General features: G+C 62.1%; 3 protein-coding genes across 12 annotated transcripts in view; all 3 read right to left on the minus strand.

The window, feature by feature from the left end:
- The window catches only part of SNAPC2 (small nuclear RNA activating complex polypeptide 2), a 2579-nt gene extending 2085 nt beyond the window's left edge, over positions 1-494 (minus strand). Inside the window, exon 1 of the mRNA XM_033195393.1 lies at positions 480-494. Within this exon, the coding sequence (XP_033051284.1) occupies positions 480-494 (15 nt within the window). The remainder of the gene's footprint in view (positions 1-479) is intronic.
- Positions 495-665: 171 nt separating this feature from the next.
- On the minus strand, positions 666-4503 carry TGFBR3L (transforming growth factor beta receptor 3 like). Of its 7 annotated transcripts, none has more exons than XM_033195474.1 (6): positions 3143-4497; positions 2747-3064; positions 2102-2228; positions 1842-2000; positions 1577-1649; positions 666-920 (listed from the first exon to the last, which is right to left on the minus strand). In XM_033195474.1, exons 1-5 carry the CDS (start codon positions 3518-3520, stop codon positions 1582-1584), a joined length of 1050 nt encoding a protein of 349 aa, XP_033051365.1. In that variant the 5' UTR covers positions 3521-4497; the 3' UTR covers positions 666-920; positions 1577-1581. The 7 variants fall into 7 exon arrangements, 6 of the variants coding, with proteins under 6 accessions (XP_033051365.1, XP_033051363.1, XP_033051364.1 ...); XM_033195472.1 differs by having other exon boundaries at positions 2639-3064; positions 3143-4061; XM_033195473.1 differs by having other exon boundaries at positions 2747-4499.
- Positions 4504-6044: 1541 nt separating this feature from the next.
- On the minus strand, positions 6045-16157 carry MAP2K7 (mitogen-activated protein kinase kinase 7). Of its 4 annotated transcripts, none has more exons than XM_033195464.1 (12): positions 15874-16157; positions 14087-14134; positions 9832-9973; positions 9599-9665; positions 9356-9469; positions 9157-9276; positions 8903-9010; positions 8637-8816; positions 8469-8549; positions 8210-8373; positions 7603-7648; positions 6045-7499 (listed from the first exon to the last, which is right to left on the minus strand). In XM_033195464.1, exons 1-12 carry the CDS (start codon positions 15995-15997, stop codon positions 7365-7367), a joined length of 1329 nt encoding a protein of 442 aa, XP_033051355.1. In that variant the 5' UTR covers positions 15998-16157; the 3' UTR covers positions 6045-7364. The 4 variants fall into 4 exon arrangements, with proteins under 4 accessions (XP_033051355.1, XP_033051357.1, XP_033051358.1 ...); XM_033195466.1 differs by having other exon boundaries at positions 8210-8352; positions 15874-16065; XM_033195467.1 differs by lacking the exon at positions 14087-14134 and having other exon boundaries at positions 15874-16117.
- Between the last annotated feature and the right edge of the window lie 1946 nt (positions 16158-18103).

Raw genomic sequence — 18103 nt, forward strand, 5'->3', positions numbered from 1 at the left:
CAAGGCAGGGCGGGCGGGGGTAGTGGAGAGCAGAGGCCTGGCTTGAGGAAGATCGCAGGAGGCAGATGGGCAGGTGTCCGGGTAAGGAGAAGAGGGAGGGGGAGGGTTTATTTTAAACTTAAGCTTGTTGGGTTGGGTGTCGCTATTTTTTTTTTTTTTAGGTGGATTTTTGCTCTTGTTGCCCAGGCTGCAGTGCAGTGGCGCGATCTCGGCTCACTGCCACCTTCGCCTCCTGGGTTCAAGCGATTCTCCTGCCTCAGCCTCTCAAGCAGCTGGGATTATAAGCACGCGCCACTACGCCCTGCTAATTCTTTTTTTGCATTTTTTTTAGTAGGGACGGGGTTTCACCATGTCGGCCAGGCTGGTCTGGAACTCCTGACCTCAAGTGATCCACCCACCTCGGCCTCCCAATGTGCTGAGATGACAGGCGGGACCCACCGCGCCCGGCCGGGTGTCGCTTTCTGTTTGAGACAAAACGCCCTAGAGTCTCCCATGACCCGGGAGTGCACAGGGGTATGTGGGCGTATGGGCCCCGCCCCCAGGCTCCACCCCTCTAAGTCAGGATTTCTCAGAAATCCTCCCCAAGTCCTACCCCAGCTTTCTCCCCAAGCCTCCCCACCCATCTCCCACCCCGCACCTTGCGCGCTTACTGGCTGCACCAGAACTTAGCCGATCAATCCAGAGGTTTATTTTGAGCACAGGTGGGAGGGACGGGGAGGAGAGAAGCACAGGGGTCGTGGCCCCATCAGGTCCGAGGTCCAGGGAGGCGGGTCCGGTCCTCTTGGTCCTGGCCCCGAAATGGTAGCTGGGTGTATCTCCGGACCACGTTGGGGGCGCACCATCTCTGGGAGGGGTGGCTGAGGCTCAGCAAGGGAGGGGCCATCTCCCTTCCCAGCAGACTACTGGCCTCTTCCATCGGTCTGTATGCCGGGGTGAGAGTGGGAGCCGGATCTGAATGCTGAGTTCTCCTCGTGTAATGCCTCTCCCCACCTAATGCTCCTGGCTGGACCCACTGTCTGAGTTCGAATCCAAGCTCCACCCAGTATTGTGACTTTTGACAAGCTACTTAATTCAGAGAATGCCTCATTATTCTCGTCTCTAAAATGGGGATTATAATAGTGTAAGGGGATTAAGTTAGTTCATTGGCGTAAAACGTTGACAACAGTGCGTGGGGGTGGGGGGCAGTGGCTCGCGCCTGTAATCTCAGCACTTTGGGAGGCCGAAGCGGTAGGATCACCTGAGGTCGGGCGTGCCAGACCAGCCTGACCAACATGGAGAAACCCCATCTCTACTAAAAATACAAAATTAGCCGGGTGTGGTGGCGCATGCCTGTAATCCCAGCTACTCAGGAAGCTGAGGCAGGAGAATCGCTTGAACCCGGGAGGCAGAGGTTGCGGTGAGCCGAGATCGCGCCATTGCACTCCAGCCTGGGCAACAAGAGCGAAACTCCGTCTCAAAAACAAACAAACAAACAAACAAAAAACCCAAAAACCTCAGTGCCTGGCACGAACTAAGCGCTAGGAAGCGTCACTGTCATCTCCTCCCTCCCCCCAGCTCCCTCTATCTCCATACTTACCTTCCTCACTGGGGCCTCCTGGGCTGGGGACCGCTGGGCGAGGCTCTCGCGGGCGGGCCGGGAGCCGGGGGCGCTGGAAGTAGAGGAGAGCTGCAGAAGGGCTGCTGCGCGCCACGCCAGGCTAAGGGCGGCCTCTGGGGGCTGCTGCGGGCATCGCGGAGGCAGGCCTAGCTAGGGCTGATCAGGCCCCACAGGCGGGATCGCGTCGCCCCGGGTCCCGACGCGCGGGATTAGACTGGGGGCCCGGCTTGGCGGAGGTCGGTACCTGAGTGCGCACAGACGAGGCCCAGCCCGGCGGCCAGTGCGGCGCCCAGCACGAAGGCTGCCAACACCAGCGCCACCACCGGCGCGGGTTCCAGGGCCGCAGGGGCCGGCGCGGGAGGCTCAGGGCGCACGGCGCGGCCGGGGACACTCTTGGGCGGCCCTGTGGGAAGAGCCACGCTGAGACTGGTTCCAGGTCCCAGGTGTCCTTCCCACCCCCTTTGCCGCCCCACGGCCCCCTGCGGAGGAGGACTGCGTGCTCACTGGGGGGCGGCCGCGGCACGGTGACCACGATAGGCTGCGTCAGCGTGTGCAGGTGGGGGCCGTCGGCAGCCAGACCCTCGGCGCTGCCACTGCCAGTGCCGGCGCACGCCTCGTCCTGAGGCAGACACTGGGGGAGAGGAAGGTGGGGAAGAGACGGGGACATCAGGGCACCGGGATCGTGGCTCTGGTCCCCAGGGCCCCCAAGAGAGACCTGAGTCCCGCTCTCCACCACAGCCAAGATGGGACCCCTGGAAATCCGGCCCCTTAGGGATCCCTGAGCCCAGCCCCTACTCATACAAGTGGCTAGCCGCCCAGCCCCTAAGGACCCCAAATCCCAGCCCCACAAGATTGCATGGTCCGGGTCTGCCAGCACCTAGCATGTGAGGCCCAGCACCAAGTTCCCAGAAATGTGTCCCCTTAGTCGTCTTCTGCATCCAACCCCCAGCCCTGAAGGATTCTAGAGCTGTCCGTGGGAGAACCCAGTGTCCACACTGTCCCCGGAGAAACTGTCGGCAGAGATCGGCCCCTCCGCCCCACCTCTAGATCCTCGGACCCCGAGAGTATCCCCTTTCCACTGCCAGAGTCGCTCGTGCCCAGTCCCCGAAGGACCCCGGCGCTCGGATTCCAAGCTCTGCGCCCGCGCACCCGCGATGGCGGCGGCGGCGGCGTCAGAGGCGCAGGCGCCCGGCGGACTCCCCGGAGGCGGCGGCGGCAGCGGCTCAGCTGGCAGTGCAGGAACTGCACCGAGGCGTTGAAGACCGGGCGCAGGCGGAAGCTGAAGCGCGCGGGGCGGGTGGCACCCGGGCTCGGAGGCGGCGGTGGCGGGAAGGCGACAGAGGTGTCGGCGGGGCAGCCCTCGCGCAGCAGAGCCAGGGCGGGCCCCGGGGCCGGGCGTGAGGACGGCGTCACTGAGCAGCGGTGAAGGGCCAGGCCCCAGCGCGGGGAGGGACGGGCCAAGGCCGCCTGGGGGACGGAGGCGCCATCACGGATTGCCCGTCCCCACCGGCCCCCATCCGCCCCTGGTGTCCGCGGGGTCCCCACCTGCACGAACACGCGGCTGTCGGCCGGGACCTCGAGCGGCCCCGCGCGGCGCGGAAAGACGTCCTCTGTGTCAGACAGCTTCAGACTGAAGAGGGGTCTGCGCAACCAGGGGCCCGGTGTCGCGGGGAACGGGGGTGCTGGCGGGAGGTGGGGGGAGGGGAAGGGCGGCCCAGAGAGAAAACGCGCGCTGCCCTTTAGGCCTCTGGGAAAAGTGACCCGACCACCTCGCCCCCGCCGCCGCCTTTGGAAAAGGGATGCAGTTGCGGCGGCGGATTCACCCATGACGGGCTCCGCGCCACGTTTCCCCTGACGGTGATGTGCCCCCTGGCGACCCCCGGGACCCGCACAGCCCAGCAGCTGAGCGGGTTGCAGAGCCATGAGCCCCTAGAGAAGCCTCCGAGGCTGGCTAAGGCCTCCCTGGGGCGGAAGAGACGCGGTGAGGAGCACCCGATGGTGGGGTCTGGCTGGGTGAAGTCAGAGCTGCCCCACCTTCCCCAGGGCTGCTCTTGGGGACGCAGCAGGACTGACGGTTCCCCTTTCTAAGGGGATATAGGTGCTGTCACCAACGAGGAAGGGAAGTGAAAAGGATACCTTCCCTAGAGGCTCTCCTGGGCACAGCCAAAGCCCAGCCAGGCCACCAAGATCTAAGACGCTTCCACTTGTCCAGGCTAAAGCAGCCATGGGGTCCCCTCCCCTCTCCGTGCCCCTACACACACACTGATGTCTGCCTTCAGGAGGTGCTGAGCGGGGTCCTGGTGAAACGGATAATCTCCAAATACGAAAGATGCCTGCACATCCATTTTCCTTGTTTTCTGAGACAGGGTCTCCCTCTATCACCCAGGCTGGAATGCAGTAGTGCGAATATAGCTCACTGCAGCCTCCACCTCCTGGGCTCCAGTCATCCTCCTGCTTCAGCCTCTCTAGTAGCTGTGACCACAGACACTCGCCAACATGGCCATAAGGGTTCTATGTTGCCCAGGCTGGTCTGAAACTCCTGGTCCCAAGCGATCCTCTCCCCTCAGCCTCCCTAAGTGCTGGGATTACAGGCATGAGCCCCCTCATCCATCCCCATACACCCACTTCTGAAGAGTGCCTGGGTAGACTGGCCCTCTCCGTGGCTGCAGGGAGCTTTGCCGAAGTGGGGCCGTGAGCCACCCTTGGGATGGAGAACAGAAACCCTATCCCCCTCCCCTGTCCCGTCCCCACCCCCGTGAGGAGGACCAGAAGTCTAGTTGAAAAAGAGTGACACCGGCTGGGCACGGTGGCTCACACCTGTAATCCCAACACTTTGGGAGGTCGAGGCGGGTGGATCGCCTGAAGTCAGGAGTTCGAGACCAGCCTGGCCAACACAGGGAAACCTTGTCTCTACTAAAAAATACAACAACTAGCCAGTCGTGGTGTTGCACGCCTGTAGTCCCAGCTACTCAGGAGGCTAAGGCAGGAGAATCGCTTCAACAGAGGTGGAGGACATTGCAGTGAGCCGAGATTGCACCACTGCACTCCAGCCTGGGTGGCAGAGCAAAACTCCATCTCAAAAAAAAAAAAAATAAAGAGGGTGACACAGTGAAAGCAGCATGACAGACCGGTCACCTCCCTGCTCATACATACCAGGTGGCCCGCTGGGCAAGGTGGTGATCCCTGGGAGCAGGGCCAGCAGCAGCATGGTGCCCAGCATGCTGGACCAGCTGAGGTCGGAGTGTTCCGGGCCAGAGCAGACACCAGCTGGGCTGCACCCAGGTCCCGCACGTGGGCAGGCGGCCCTGTCCTTGGCCAGGAGGGAGGCAGGGAGCGGGGGTGGCAGACTGAGGGGCTGACACCAGAGCCAATGCCCAAGGCCTGGAGGGATTAAGGGATCCTCTGCGGCCCGACCTGTGGCTAATGGGGGTAGGGGGTCCCTCACACCAGCTGCTTGATATCCATTGGCAAGTCACTACAAACACCTCCCGTTCAGCTCCCAAACCTGCCCCAGTCTCCCCTCAATGCAGAGGCCTCCCCAGCACCCACCCCCTTACCCCCTCCCTCTGCCAGGCCCATGACACACCACAGACTCGGTGGAAGAAAAGGGAGGGATTTATTCTCAAGCGTCTAAGGGTTTACAAATGTGGGCATTTTGTTTTAAAAAGGGGCAGGGCGCCACTGGCGGCCTGAGGAGGGGTCCATTGGCTGGTGGGCTGGCCCGAGCCACCCTCAGGCCCCTGCCCACCCGGTCCGCCCTCTGCCTGGTCCAGAGGGATGGCTGGTAACAAGGGGGGAGGTCTTGGGAGAGGCTGGGAGGCAGGAAAGACTCCCCCAGGGCTCCCCACTTAACACTGAAGGGGGTGGGGGTGGGCAGACACACACTCATAAAACAGCAAATAAAGTTAAATAAAAATAAAACCAGGCAGCCCGGCCTCGGGCCTGTGCCGGTCCTGGGACCAGCCATGCAACCTTCCGGGAATCCGCAGAGGCCCCCATGGCTGGACGCAGGGGAGGAGAAAAGCGCCAGGCCTGTTGGCACCCCCACCCAGCAGACCCCTGGCCCCTGACAAAGGGACCAAGGGGCAAGAGAAGGTGGCGCTCCCCGCTGGGGACAGAGAGAGGACGGCGCCTATGACTTTTTAAACATGCGGCGTTTTGTGAATATCGTAACAAGAGTCAACAGGCTGGGTGAGAGGGGAGGGATGCTGCCTACGCTGCCCCCACAGCCAGCCGGCTTCCGCGCCTTTGGCGTTGGTCAACAGGCTGGGTGAGAGGAGAGGGATGCCACCTACGCTGCCCCCACAGCCAGCCGGCTTCTGCGCCTTTGGCGTTGGTCAACAGGCTGGGTGAGAGGGGAGGGATGCCGCCTACGCTGCCCCCACAGCCAGCCGGCTTCCGCGCCTTTGGTGTTGGTTTTTCTTTGTGGTTTTACGGGATTTTGTGGTTTTTTTTTCTTGTTTTTTGTTTTGTTATTTTTTCTTGTCCACTTGATTTGCATGCAACACCCACAAAAAGGAAACACACCCCTCCTGCTCTGGCCACCCCAGCGAGCTCCAGGGGGCACCTGGCCCGGGCCCCCGGTGCACACACCCAGTCCTTCCCAGTCCTGGACCTCAGCGTGGGCTGGGCCAGGGGTGGGTGAGTGGAGGAACGGCCAAGGGCACGATGGGGTGACCGCCTCACACCCCCACCCTCAGCCCGGCCCCCACCCCTGCTGGAGCTTGTCATACGTCCTCAAACCCCCATATCCACTCCCTCTGCCCTCGATCCCGGACTCCCTCCGGACCCCTCCCTTGGCCCCGCTCTGTCACCGACTCCCTCCGGTCACCTGCTCTGCGCCATGCCCCATGCCCACCTTCCCTGAAGGCCATCCTGTGCAGTGAGGGCCCCGCAGACCCTTCCGCACCCCCTGAGGTCTTCAACTCACCCCCAAACTGTGGCTCCCGGAGACCCCAGAGCAGCGGCCCCAGCCCAGCCCCCCAGTGCCCGAGGGCAGTTGGGGCCACACAACAAGCAGCTAAACGTGACTTTGGTAAAAGTTTCTGAAGGTACCGACAAACACCATGAGAACAAGCTCTCCTCCCACCACCCCAAACACCCCACCAAGTACAATAAAATACAATAAACTCCAAAAAGGACCCCCTGAGATCAAAGAGAGAGAGAGAGAGAGCGCGCAGCCCCATCTGGCAGCAGTGGCAATGCCCACACCGCCTGGCTGGGGCCACTGACTCACTGCGCCACGGGAGACCTACGCAGACCCAGGGGACCTGTCAGGAGGTGGCTGGGCCCAGGCTCAGGCCAGGAGACAGAGGCAGGGAGGGTGACGGGAGAGCCAGACAAGGACAGAGAGGTAGAGCGGGGGACAGAGGGTGACGGAGGAGGAACAGGTGCGTGGGAGTGGCGAAGGGCACAGCACGCTGGGAGCGTGGTGGCTGCGGGATTCAGGGGCTCTCTCCCGGCCCCTGGGGGCCGCCCCGGCCCAGAGGCTGCGGCTGAATGAACAGCGACTCTGTTCGTGGCCTGCTGTCTTCCGTTCACAGTGTCTGTCGGGGGGCGCACACGGCCGGCTTACCCCGGGGTGGGAAGGGCGGGGGCCTGGTAGGCCCGGGGTGGGGGGTGGGTGGGCACCCCCCACTCTCTGTCCTCAGCCCTCGGTGGCCGTCCAGGTCCCAGGTCTCCCCTGACAGGCAGCTGGGTGGCCAAGTGGGGAGGTGGGCCTGTGGCCATGCCCCTGGCCCCTGTGGGGCTGGCCGCCGCCAAGCAGCTACCTGAAGAAGGGCAGGTGGGGCTGGCTCTGGCCGCCGCTAGTCCGCGGTGACTCAGTCTTCGCCATGACATCCTTGAACCAGGACGCCACGTCCACCTCCAGCGTCTCATAGCGCTTGATGAAGCTGTGTTCCTGTGGGCCCGAGGGGGTGGGGCTTAGGAGGAGAGGGTCTCCCCTCCTGGCCTCGCGCCGCGGCAGGGACAGGACAGGGACTGGGAGGGCCCCAGGTACTCACAAGTAGCTTATTATACTTTGGTCTCTTCCTGTGATCTTTAGTAAGGCTAGAGGAAGAGAAGGGAAGACAGATGTGAGAGCAAGGCAGGAGGGGATGCTGGTCCCACCCCCGTGTTCAGGCCCTCCCCAAGGAGCTAGCGGTCCCCAAGATGTGTGTGGCGGAAGGAGCTGTGGATGTCCTCAGGCCCCCGGCTGACAGTTGGGAGCAACTGTGAGTCCTGGAGCCTCCTGGCTAGGTGGCAAGGGCCTGACTTCGAGGGTCAGAGCTGGCTGAGGTCCCCCAGAAAGTTGGGTGGGGCTCCCGAGAGAATCAGACATGGCCCTCCTGCACTTGTAGCTGTGTCTGCTGCAGAAGCGTGCTCACCGTCTCCCACAGCCACCCTGCCAAATGCTACAGGGCTGGCTGTCCCCTCAGGCAGGTCCACACCCAGCTCATGGCTCCCCAGGCACCAGCTCCAGCTCCTGTCTGCAGCCACCAGCCACAAGCCCGCCCACAGGCGCATCCACCCATCCCAGGGTGGGGCCTCCATTCCCCTCCCGCCCTTGCCTCTCCAGCTGCCCAGAGCAGCGGGCTGTCCCTGACCTCACAAGTGGAGGGAGGGCCTCACCAGTCTTTGACGAAGGAGCGGAAGTCCCCCGAGAAGCCCATGTGCCCGGGCAGAAGCGGGGGCTCTTCCTGCAGGACTTTGGTGAGGACCTCAAAGTCTGTCTTGCAGTTCTTGTAGGGAAACTGTCCTGTTGCCAGCTCCACCTGGGAGGGAGACGGGCAGGGCTGGACCGGCCAGAACAGGTTTGTGTTCTCCTCCCTCCAAGTCCCCCAGACACCCTCACTCCTGGCTGGAGAAAAAGGGCAGGGCCCCAACTCACCAACGAGATGCCTAGGCTCCATACATCAGCCCGGATGTCATAGTCTGGCTTGGTGGGGTCTGGGGGGTCAATGCGCTCGGGCTGCAGGAGGAGGAGGGAAGATGTATCTCCAAGTCTGGGCCGGCCTCCCAGGCCCCACTCCTCCCCCGCTGGAGGGCCCCCACTCACCGCCATGTAGGCTGCGCAGCCGGCGCTCCGCGTCTTGGCTTTGGAGTCCACCAGGCGGCCACTGATGCCGAAGTCGCAGAGCTTGATCTGGCCCCGCTCGTCCAGCAGGATATTGGAGGGCTTCACGTCGCGGTGGATGACACCGTGCTTCTCCTTCAGGTAGTACAGCGCCTTCACAATCTACAGGCAGGCAGAGGAGGCTGCGTGTGACAGGGGGCACAGGCCCAAGGCCACCTGCCTGCTGCACGCCCCGCCTGGCCACTCACCGCCACTGTCATCTTGCCCAGGATGCGCTCGGGGATGGGGCCCTGCATCCGCTTCTTGAGTTTCTCGGCGCAGGTGCCCATGAGCTCCATGGCGATGAAGACATCCGTCTGCAGTAAGAGGGGGTGCCCGGGGGAGCTGTGTCTTCTGGCCCAACCCCCAGAGGCTCTACTCCCTGGGAAGGGGCAGGGGGTGAGGGAAGAGGAGACCCTGCAGGGTGTGGGGCAGGGGACACCTGGCACGGCTGGGGACTCACGTTGGTGATAAACGTCCCAAAGCACTGCACAATGTAGGGGCAGTCATGGCTCTTGAGCACCACATCCAGGTCCATGAGGATACGCTTGTTCTCCTCCTTGTTCCCCGAGCGCCGCATTTGCTGCACAGGCAGGAACAGGAGGGAGCCTCAGCACCGGCCCGGGGTGTGGGGCGCAGCTGGGGTAGCCGCCAAGGCTCACCTTAACGGCAATGACGTGGCCGGTCTTCCGGAAGCGCATCTTCCACACCTGGCCGCAGGTGCCGCTGCCCATCTCGCCCAAATTCTCCAGGTCGTTGATTTCTGCCTGGTAGCGCTGGGAGGAGAGGGAGGGTTGGAGGGTCCCCAGGGCCTCTGTCACTGCCCCCCGCCCCCCACTGGCGCCCCCAGGATGGGTCCAGCCTGGCTGGGCCTCCTCCCTCTCCCGCCACAGTGAAGGTGGTACCTGGCCCCCGATGGTCAGGTAGCCCGTCTGCTTCATGATCTCCTGCAGCTTCTGGTCAATCTCAATGCTGGGGACATGGAGCAGGTGCCGGTGGAGGTGGGTCCTGACCTTAGGTTGGCCACCCCAGCCCCCCATACCGGGGTTCTCACCGGTTTAACCACCCTCCTCCTGAGGCTGGCACGGTGGCCCCTCAATGCTGCTTCCCACCCAACCCTGCCGGGCCCCTGGCTCACCTCTCCATGCTTCGGGGCGTGAACAGGGTTGACGGGAGCCCCAGCATGTGGCGGGGCCGGGCGGGGGGCGTGGGGTGCTGCGGGGAGCTCTCTGAGGATGGCGAACGGCTGCCCCCATCGTTGGCCAGCGGGAGCTGCAGGGCTGGGGGGGGTGAGAACCAGTGGCAGGGGAGGGGTCAGCACCCAGCTGGTCTCAGCTCCACATCTGGCACTCCAGGGAGGGGTCGGGACCCTCACCTTCCCCTCCTGGGCTTCCCTAGCTAGGCTGGCACAGCCCCTGCCCTGCTGGGCTGGAGGAGCTGGGGTCTCCCTCCCACCCCAGACTGTCCTCAGGGTCCCCTGTCTCATCCCCTGACCTGGAAAGAGATGGAAGAGGCTGGCAGGGGAGAGGGAGCCCCAAGTCTACGCTGATGGAGAAACGAGACGGGGACCTGAGGTGTCCCTCGGCCGGGCAGCCTCCCTGACAGGTGTGGGCGCTTCCTCCCACTTCTGCCCAGGACCACAGCGCCCACAGGCTGGACAGGCGGGGGTGGAGGGCCTGCCGGGGCTGGCCCGGGCTGTGGCTCTGCTGGTAGCACTAAACTTGGCTCCCAGACAAGAGCGAGTGGGGCCACCCCGGGGAGGCCGTGGGCACGAGACCCAGGTTTCAGGCTGCCTTGCCCCACGTTCTGTTCCGGGGTCGGGAGGGCCCCCTCGGGCCAGTGGGCTGACATGGGGGCCTCCCGGCCTGGCCTGCAGAGCTGAGGCCCGTGAGGGCAGGACAGGACATCAGGGGGCCTGCATCATCTGGGAGGAGAGTTGGGGGGCACAGCTCCTGCAGGGGCTGGCGGGACCAGGTGGGGCCAATGCTGGGCCAGGCGGGGGTTGGCTCATCCAGCAGCCTGCATGCGGGCAGCTCGGGCATGCTACAGCGGGTGGGCAGGCGGCGGGCAGGCAGCGGGCACCCTGGGGTGGGCAGGCAGCATTAGGGGTGGGAGGGCAGGAGACAGACAGACAGACAGGAACCAAGACTCGGGCCCAGGTGCCCAGAGGAGGCACTGCACAGACAGGCCAGAGAGGGGCCTGGGACAGGAGGGCAGCTTCCTGGAGGAGCTAGGGTCTCTCTGGCTGGGCTGGCAATGGGGTGCAGGAACAGAGGCTGGGATGCCAACGTGGCCTCCAGAGGAGCCAATCCTGACACCTCACATCCTAGAGGCCCTGACAACGGCTACACACACCTCCCAAGGTGCCCCTCCCACAGGGGCTGGGGTCTGCCGCTCTCCCAAAGCCCTCAACGGACAACCCCTCTCTCCCCCTCTCTTCCTCCTGCCTCAGCCACCTTTTCTTCCCACAGTACTGCAGGCTCCTGGTGACTAGTGCCCAGGGACTAACACGAACAGACAAACCCGCTCCCTGCTGGCAGCTAAACCCCGTCCCTCCCCTGGGTGCCTGGGACCCTGATCTCAGCCAGTAGGAGAGGCAGGAGGACGCTGACCTCAGTCTCAATGCAGGAGGCCCAGCACTGCCCCTACCTGGTCCTGCCAGCCCCTGCAGGAGCTGTGTCCCCTTGCTCCCCTCCTGGAGGACCAGGCAGGAGCTGGGGAAGGGCTCTGGGGACCTGGGGACACAGTCAGGCCCAGCTTTCCTAACTGGCCTAGAGGCCTCACCTCCCATGCCCCTCCCACTGTCCTGGCCACTGCTGCCTCCACAGCACCACGTCACCTTCCACTGCTGCTTTTTCTTTTCTCTTTTTTTTGAGATAGGTCTGTCGCCCAGGCCGGAGTGCAATGGCGTGATCTCCACTCACTGTAACCTCCACCTCCCAGGTTCAAGGGATTCTCCTGCCTCAGCCTCCTGAGTAGCTGGGATTATAGGCACACGCCACCATGCCCAACTAATCTTTGTCTTTTTAGTAGAGACGGGAGCTCGCTGCATTGGCCAGGTTTCTCCCTCTGCTTCTTCGGGTCCCTGTGCCTCTGCTCTGTCCATGGCCCAAGCCATAGCCCAGATCCCCTTCTGGCTCCCCAGGGCCTGTGCTCCCCGCACACCCAGCCCCCAACCCCTGTGCACCTAGTGTCTCTTGAGACACTGCCTGGTTCCTGCCCTCAGAGAGTATCTGAGTCCCGCTCCCGCCCTGCACTCAGGGGGTGAGGACCACAGCCCTCGAGGAGTCCTGTGGGCCCCCTCCCCGGCACAGCCCACCAGGCCTTCTGAGGGTGGCCCCGGAGCCTGGGGAGGAGGCTGCTGGCCTACACACTGGAGCACGGGGGGATGGAAGGGAGGGCTCAGGTAGGCATTGGGGGAAGGAGGTACACAAAGGCCCTGAGAACAGAGGCCACAGAGGTGGTGATGGCCACATGGCAGCTCAGGAGGGTGGAGTGAGAGCAAGAGGGTGAGGATAAGAGAGAAAGACAATGGATGAGAGAGAGTAAGAGGCTGGAGGGCACGTGTCTGCTGACAGGAGCCACAGGTGTGCAGGCTGCCATAACATGCACGCACACTCCGTGCAAGTGCACACAAGCACAACACACACGTGGGGCATGCCGCCGTGGACCCAACACCCATGCAGCTGGGACAGAGTCCCCCTCGTCCATCAGACACACACACACACACACACACACAGTCGCTCACAGGGCCAGGCACCCCATCTACTCTCTCTCCCAACACAGGCGTGGGGCACAGCCTGCATGCCCACCACAGGCTGGCACTACGCTCAAAACCCAGGCAGGGCTGTCTTCTCTCCCCCCACCTCCTTCAAGACGCTTTTTACATTCTTTTTTTTTTTGAGACGGAGTCTTGCTCTGTTGCCCAGGCTGGAGTGCAGTGGCACGATCTGAGTTCACTGCAACCTCCACCTAATCTATGTTTTTTTTTTTTTTTTAGATGGAGTTTCACTCTTGTTGCCCAGGCTGGAGTGCAGTGGCGCAATCTCGGCTCACTGCAACCTCCACCTCCCAGGTTCAAGCTATTCTCCTGCCTCAGTCTCCCGAGTAGCTGGGATTACAGGCATGCGCCACCATGCCCAGCTGATTTGTATTTTCAGTGGAGACGGGGTTTCTCTATGTTGGTCAGGCTGGTCTCGAACTCCCAACCACAAGTGATCTGCCCGCCTTGGCCTCCCAAAGTGCTGGGATTACAGGTGTGAGCCACTGCGCCTGGCTTAATGTCTTGCATTTTTTTTTTTTTTTTTTGAGACGGAGTCTCGCTCTGTCGCCCAGGCTGGAGTGCAGTGGCCAGATCTCAGCTCATTTTTGTATTTTTTAGTAGAGATGGGGTTTCACCATATTAGCCAGGATGGTCTCGATCTCCTGACCTCGTGATCCGCCCGTCTCGGCCTCCCAGAGTGCTGGGATTACAGGCTTGAGCCACCGCGCCCAGCCAATGTCTTGCATTCTTAATAGCAACAGGGTTTCACCATGTTGGTCAGGCTGGTCTCAAACTCCTGACGTCAAGTGATCCGCCCTCCTTGGCTTCCCAAAACACTGAAATTACAGGCATCAGCCACTGCGCCTGGCCCATTTTTAAAATTTTTGAGACAGGATCTTGCTCTGTCACCTAGGCTGGGGTGCAGTGGTGTGATCATGGCTCACTGTAGCCTCCACCTCCTGAGCTCAGATGATCCTCCTGCCTCAGCCTCCCTGAATGTTGGGATTACAGGTGTGAGCCACTGTGCCAGGCCTCCCCAGCGGCTTTGTTCAATGCCCACCTTCTCCAGAGGTTCCCCCAGGCTGGCCCCCTGCAGGGCCGCTCACCTGGGTAGAACGTTCTCTCTGGTGGGAATGTGCTCCCTGTCCAATGGGCCCCCCACTACAGCCCCTGCTACAGAGGAGAGGAGCTCCGTCTGTTCTATTCACTGCTGTGTCCCTGGCGCCCAGGGCTGGTATGGCACCCGGGGAGGGGAAGTGCTATGTGTTCATCTAGTTATTGAGAGAGATCCATAGGCACAGGCCACCCACCAGGCCCGACTTTCTCTTTCTCTCAGTTACACACACACAGGCGTGCACCCCCTCGAAGGCCATAGACTCCCATTCAGTGGGGAGCCCACCTCCCCCTCCAGGGAGTCCAAAGTGGAGGCGAGAGGAAGGGAGGGGGAGGAGGGAGGACAGAAGAGGCCGGGCTGGGCTGGGCGCTGCTTGAGTGGAGTGAGAGAGAAAGTGAGAGGGGAGGGGACACGGGGACACAGAGCATGGGGGCCGGGGGACGCCATTCTGCGGCCGGGTCAGCGGTTAGGTCAATGGTGCAGATGTCCAAGCAGCGATGATAAAAAGGCTGGTACCTGCTCGCTGGGACGGGGCAGGAGCAGGGCTTAGAGTGATCACAATAACTGGATGGGGAGAAGGAAGAAAAAAAACAACACCACGATCAATCACAACAGAAATGACCGATTCGTCCAAAAGAAAAGAAATCAAATCATAAACGAGGAGGAGGGGGAGGCACCGAACTGCAGAGATGGCTAGGAACCGACAGAAATGGGGAGGGCGGGGAGGATGGAATGGAGCTGACACAGACACAGACGCCTGGAGGGACTCCTCGGGGCCTGCCTGCCACGGGCCTCCTAGCTCTGCATGGGAACGGCCATCCCTGAAGGCACCAGGGACCCTGGACCCAACCCTGTCTCATCCACTGAGGGGCGAGGGAGGACAGCCCCCAGGGACTAGCAGGGACCCGTGTCTTAGCTGGGCTTCTTGTCCCAGGCAGTGTCCTGTGCCAGAATCTCCACCTCCATGATTTCTCTGGATCCCCAAGAGATTCCCCGAGGAGGAACCCACGCTGACTCAGGTCAGGAGAGAGAGTGACAGGAGTGTGTCAGGTTGTGAAGGTCAGGCTGGGTGACCAGGGAATGGGGTGGGGTGCCCAGATACAGGGGGTACCTTTCTCGTCTATCCTAATAACTCCATAGAGAGCTAAATAAACTACAAAGGTCACATCAGAGGACACATGAGAGCATTTTACTGGGTCAAGAAAGACACAAAAAGGATCATGGGTTAGGGGTGGTGTTCGCAGGATTTGAAAATCTGATTCCCTCCAGCCCAGAGGATTTACAGACCAGGCTCTTGGGGAAAAAGCTAAGAGACTAGATATGGTCAGTGTTCCCAAGCCAGGAGTGTGCAGAGAGATACTGATCTAGGATGACAAGGTTTCAGGGAAGTAGGTACCGAGATGGTGGGACTGATCAGAAAGCAGGAGGATGTGTGCTGGGGGGTCGGGGGCAGGCCTAGAGTCACATTGGCCTCAGGTGTCCCCAGATCAGGTGGGTGTGGGTGTAAAGGGAAGGGGAGCCATCACTTGAAAACAGGTGACAAAGTCACCGGGCTGGCTGGGGGTCGATGTGCATTTCTGGAGAGGTCAGACACCACACGCTCACCAAGATGGTGACAGTGAAACTGGTCACAGGGGTTTGAGGGGGCCTGGTGTATGTGGGAGGGGGTCTGCTGAGCCCAATGCCAAAGTCACTGTCACGGGGGGCGGGGGTAGAAGGGAGCCCCCCCATCCCCTCACCCCAGACACGGTCACAGGGAGAGCGAGAGGGAGAATCCTCGAGTCAGAAGAGTTGGGGAGGGGCTCTCTGTGGTAAAGTAACCTCAGGTGTCCCCGGGCCAGGCGTGCGCGTGTGCGTAGATCGTCCGCTGCACGGGGCTGACAAGCCCCCAGGTCGGGGGAGGGGGGCGCCAGACAGTCCCTGAGATGACGAGAGTGGTAACATCAGGTCAAAGGGGACATGTATGTGTTTTCGGGGCGACCTGGATGTGGTCACGGTCGCGTGGAGTCGGGGAAGCCCGACCCAGAGGATCACGGCGATGGGGGCGGGTCATCAGCTGGGGGCCTCTCCTGGGTCCAGGGACTGGGCTCCCAGGCCCCGAGGGTGCGAACCCCCAGAGCTCGCCGGCCCCACGCCCCCCGGGTCACCGTGACCCTCGCCCCGCGAGCCCACAGCGGGGGGGGGCTGAGAGGAGCGCGAAGCGCCCCGGAAGCGGGGGCGGGGCCTTGTGGCGGGGGCGGGGCCTCCCGCGGCGCGCGCCCCGCCCGGCCCGCCCGCCCCTTCCCCCACGCCGCCGTGCTTACTAGGCCTGGGCCGCTGGGGGCTGATATCCAGGTTGAGGTCGATCCTCCGCCGGGCCTCCCGGTTCTCCTGCTTCAGCTTTGCTTCCAGGCGGGACAGCTTCTGCTCCAGGGAGGACGCCGCCATCTTCCCCGCCGCCACCGCCGCCGCGCACCGCCCGGCCGCCCGTCAGTCCGGCAGACAAACACCGCACTGCGCCTGCGCCTGGATGACCCCGCCGAGCCGCCGTCTCGCCCCGCACGGCGCATGCCCGCGGCGCGCACCCGCCCTTCCCCGCGTGCGAACCTCCGCGCGTGCGTGCTTCGGCTCAGCCCGAAGGATGACGCCACCTAGAGCTCGAGGCAGGCAACGTGCAACCCCCCGCCTTCATCGCCACCACCACCGTACTGCGCATGCGCCAATTTAGGATCGCTCCGGAGAGAGGCGCTGCGAGGAAACACCATTCTGATAGCGGTAGGCGGTGAGAGCGGCGCGCATGCTTAGCGAGGGGAAAGCGTGTTCGCGCGCGTGGCTTTTGCGCATGCGCATTTCTGGAACCTCGTTCCCAAACGGCAGTCGATTCCTGGTCTCCACGGCGGTGCAACCTTAGCCTCCTCGCTTTCCACGGTCGGCTTGGGCGTCCTTTCGGAATGCCTTCCTCACTGATGGTGCATTATTAGGATTCCTCTTTTTTTTTTTTTTTTTGAGAGGGAGTCTCGCTCTGTCGCCCAGGCTGGAGTGCAGTGGCCGGATCTCAGCTCACTGCAAGCTCCGCCTCCCGGGTTCACGCCATTCTCCTGCCTCAGCCTCCCAAGTGGCTGGGATTACAGGCGCCCGCCACCTCGCCCGGCTAGTTTTTTTGTATTTTTTAGTAGAGACGGGGTTTCACTGTGTTCGCCAGGATGGTCTCGATCTCCTGACCTCGTGATCCGCCCGTCTCGGCCTCCCGAAGTGCTGGGACTACAGGCTTGAGCCACCGCGCCCGGCCAGGATTCCTCTTGTGCTTAATTACCTCCTAGCCTCCTGCTGGCAGCGGGGTGCCCCCTCCTCACCGTAATTAGGCTCCGTCGAGAGCCCTTTTCCTTCTTGCCAGTCCGAGCAGGCTCAGAGTTGGCCGAAACCAGGCGGGAGGGGATGGCCATGGGAACCCGACGGTGTGACCCCTGACCTCGGCGACGGGGCCAAGGTCAAGGCCAGAGTTGTTGGCCAGACCCACATGGAACCTCAAGACGCCCCCGTCATCTCTCTCGCACCGGGAACGTGAGCCCAGCTCCTACACGTGCAGAATTCCTGAGGAGGGGCCCTGGGGTTAGGTGCCCGTGCTTGGGCCCCCGGCAGCCTAAACCACTTCTTTAAGTGGTCCGAGGGGTGCTGGGGAAATGGCTCATCTGGAACCTAGGGATCCCCAAGAGCAGCTTCCCTCTGCTCTTAGATGCGAGAAGGAGGTTCTGATTTTGCAGAGACACCTGGGAGGTGGCCAGGGCCAGGCAGGCTCTGCCAAGTACCCTTCCAGCTTCTGGCCCAACGAGGGAACACTTTGGGATGAGTGTTACAGGCTTGTCGGAACTCCTCTGGTGACGACTTGTGGATGGAACGCACAAAAGTATAGAGTTATAGCTGAGGTCTGTACCTTCCCCTCTTCCAGGCAGCCTTCTGTGCCTCTGCTCTGAGAACGAGACTCATCCTTGACTCTGGCACACAGGTGTTACTTGGTCACATGAAATAAAAGGTTAATATTGGCCGAGCATGGTGGCTTACACGTGTATTCCCAGCACTTTGGGAAGCCGAGGTGGGCGGTCAGGAGTTTGAGACCAACCTGGCCAATTTGGCAAAACCCTCATGTCTACTAAAATTACATAAAAGCCAGGCATGGTGTTTCGGCGCCTGTAATCCCAGCTACTCGGGAAGCTGAGGCAGGAGAATCGCTTGAAACGGGGAGGGGGAGATTGTCCAGATGGCGCCACTGCACTCCAGCCTGAGCGACAGGGCAAGACTCCATCTCGAAAGCAAACAAAATAAAAGGTTAATATTTATTTATTTACTTATTTTTAGAAACAGGGTCAGGCCGGGAGCAATGGCTCACGCCTGTAATCCCGGCACTTTGGGAGGCTGAGGCAGGTGGATCACGAGGTCAGGAGTTCAGGACCAGCCTGGCCAAGATGGTGAAACTACGAAAATTAGCTGGGCATGGTGGCAGGTGCCTGTGATTCCAGCTACTTGGGAGGCTGAGGCAGAGAACTGCTTGAACCCAGG

This window comes from Trachypithecus francoisi, unplaced genomic scaffold, assembly GCF_009764315.1.
Source record: "Trachypithecus francoisi isolate TF-2019V2 unplaced genomic scaffold, Tfra_2.0 Lachesis_group5, whole genome shotgun sequence".
In the NCBI taxonomy this organism is placed as follows: Eukaryota; Metazoa; Chordata; class Mammalia; order Primates; family Cercopithecidae; genus Trachypithecus; species Trachypithecus francoisi.